This window comes from Haliotis cracherodii, unplaced genomic scaffold (genome assembly GCF_022045235.1).
Source record: "Haliotis cracherodii isolate W230 unplaced genomic scaffold, xgHalCrac1.p SCAF_8, whole genome shotgun sequence".
Lineage (NCBI taxonomy): Eukaryota > Metazoa > Mollusca > Gastropoda > Lepetellida > Haliotidae > Haliotis > Haliotis cracherodii.
The window spans coordinates 12,007,377-12,009,915 of record NW_027266341.1 but is presented as its reverse complement, the minus strand read 5'-3'; the positions used below and the strand labels follow the sequence as shown (position 1 = coordinate 12,009,915).

The window sequence follows — 2,539 nt, the reverse complement described above, 5'->3', positions numbered from 1 at the left end:
GACCCAGGAAATATCGTCACAAAACTGTTTATGTAACCCTACGGAATAATTTCGACAAGCAGTGTAAGAAAGCTAAACGGACATATATGAAGGCTACACTTAATGATCTAGAGAATCTGTGTGATGTAGACATGGACAATTTTGGAAGAAAATTGGTAAAGTAGGAGTTGGATGTGAACGATTGAATAACATCCCGAAGGAAGTTACACTTGACGATGGCTCTAAAAGTACTGAGCCTCATATTGTGATGTCCAAATGGAGAGACAGTTACTCTGAACTTCTGAACTGTAACGTCACCAGTGACTGCCCCACCCCACAAGAACTAGAGAATGATGAACTGCCGATGTATGAACCTATCTCTATTGAAGAAGTAAGGAATGCTGTACTCAACGCTAAGAAAGGCAAGGCATGTGGTGTAGACAACGTCCCCGCGGAGTATATATGTAATGACACGTGTAATAAATATCTTCACAAACTCTTCACAGTGGTCTTAACTCTGGGTGTATCCCTGCCAGTTGGGGTAAAGGCATCATCAACCCTATTCCGAAGGCTTCTACTGGACCGAAGTGACCCACTCTCTTACAGAGGTCTTACGATTACGACAGCTTCTTACAAGATTTATTGCAGCATTTTATATAAACGTCTTTCAACGTACGTTGAGGATCATGGTATACTAGAAGATAACCAGAATGTAGGACGTGATGTTGGACGTAATGTCGGAAATGATGTACTTCGTAATGTAGGACGTGATGTAGGACGTGATGGGCTTGATGTTGGGCCTTATGTAGGACGTAATGTTGGACGTGATGTTGGGCGTGATGTAGGACGTGATGTAGGACGTGATGTTGGACGTGATGTAGGACGTGATGTATGAAGTGATGTTGGATGTGATGTCGGAAATGATGTCGTTTGCAATGAAGGGCGTGATGTAGGGCGTGATGTAGGACGTGGTGTTGGAAAAGATGTAGGACGTGATGTAGGACGTGATGTTGGGCGTGATGTAGGAAGTGATGTTGGGCGTGATGTAGGACGTGATGCTGGACGTGATGTTGGACGTGATTTATGAAGTGATCTCGGAAATGATGTAGTTCGTAATGTAGGCGTGATGTGGGTCGTCATGTAGAACGTCACGTAGGACGTCATGTAGGACGGGATGTAGGACGTAATATTGGACATGATGTAGGACGTGATGTAGGGCGTGATGTTGGGCGTGATGTAGGACGTGATGTGTGTAGCGACGTAGGACGTGATGTCGGATTTGATGTAGTTCGTAATGTAAGACGTGATGTAGGGCATGATGTAGGGCGTGATGTAGGACGTCATGTAGAACGTCATGTAGGACGTGATGTTGGACTTGATGTTGGACGTGATTTAGGTCGTGATGTAGGAGGTGATGTAGAACGTGATGTAAGAAGCGATGTAGGACGTGATGTTGGACGTGATGTAGAACGTGATGTTGGACGTGATGTAGGACGTGATGTTAGACGTGATGAAGGACGTTATGTAGTAACATGTTGCAGTTCGTCATGTAGGATGTGAAGTAGAACGTAACGTAGGAGGTGAGGTGAAGTGAAATGGGGCTTAACGTCGCGTCCAAGATTATTGCACTATATAGCGATGTGCATGTACGTGTGTTTGTTTGTGTGGCTGCTTGTACTAGTCCGGACTGATGCCGATTTATAGTGCTAGCTGACTGACATACCATGCCGCAGTTTAACATGAATACCCCACTCAGACACAGTATACTGACTCCGAGCCGACCAGTCCTTGTTTTTGCCCCTTAATGCCGAGCGCCAGACAGGGTAACAACAAGTACCATCTTTTAACGTCTTTTGGTATGACGCAGCTGCAGCTGGGGATCGAATCCCGGACCTTCCTCTCTCAGGGCGGACGCTCTACCACTAGACCACGGAGACAGTCACGTAACGTAACGTTGGAAATGATGTAGGACGTGATGTAGGACTTGATGTAGGACGTCATGTAGGACGTAATGTAGGAAATGATGTAGTTCGAAATGTAGGACGTCATGTAGGACGTAATGTAGTAAATTATGTAGTTCTCACATAAACAGTTCTCACATAAACAGTACTCATCCATTCCAAATCTCCAAATTACAACATAAGCAACCCTTAAACGCCCCACTCCGGGTTGCACCAACCCTTTTCAATCCCTTTTGAACTTCACTTAATGGCCTGGCGGGCTCGTGTGCGAAATACGCTCGCAGTCGGAAAGCGCACGTAAAATCTCCAATGTAAGTAAGTAACAGAACTCATGTTTTCCCCACAAAATCACATCTAAAAAGGAGACATCAGCAAGTACATGTGTATTATCATTTTTCGTCATGATATCAAAATTGTCTCTCCTTGTTACCACCTTCAGATTCAGCTTAAAGCGGGCCCTCCTTTGGTTAACAGTGTATTCCCCCTGTAATGAGTGTCACGCGTTGCACATGGGTGGCGCACGGGTTCCACACGAGTGACCAACCCGGTGCACACGGATTGCGTAGGGCGTTGCCCATGCGTATTAGGGAAATGAACTT

General features: G+C 45.4%; 1 protein-coding gene across 1 annotated transcript; it reads right to left on the bottom strand.

The window, feature by feature from the left end:
- Positions 1-673: 673 nt before the first annotated feature.
- LOC139450803 (uncharacterized) lies at positions 674-1,335 on the bottom strand. Its single transcript, XM_071232642.1, has 2 exons — positions 1,127-1,335; positions 674-1,037 (listed from the first exon to the last, which is right to left on the bottom strand). The coding sequence occupies exons 1-2, from the start codon at positions 1,333-1,335 to the stop codon at positions 674-676; spliced, it is 573 nt and encodes a 190-aa protein (XP_071088743.1).
- Between the last annotated feature and the right edge of the window lie 1,204 nt (positions 1,336-2,539).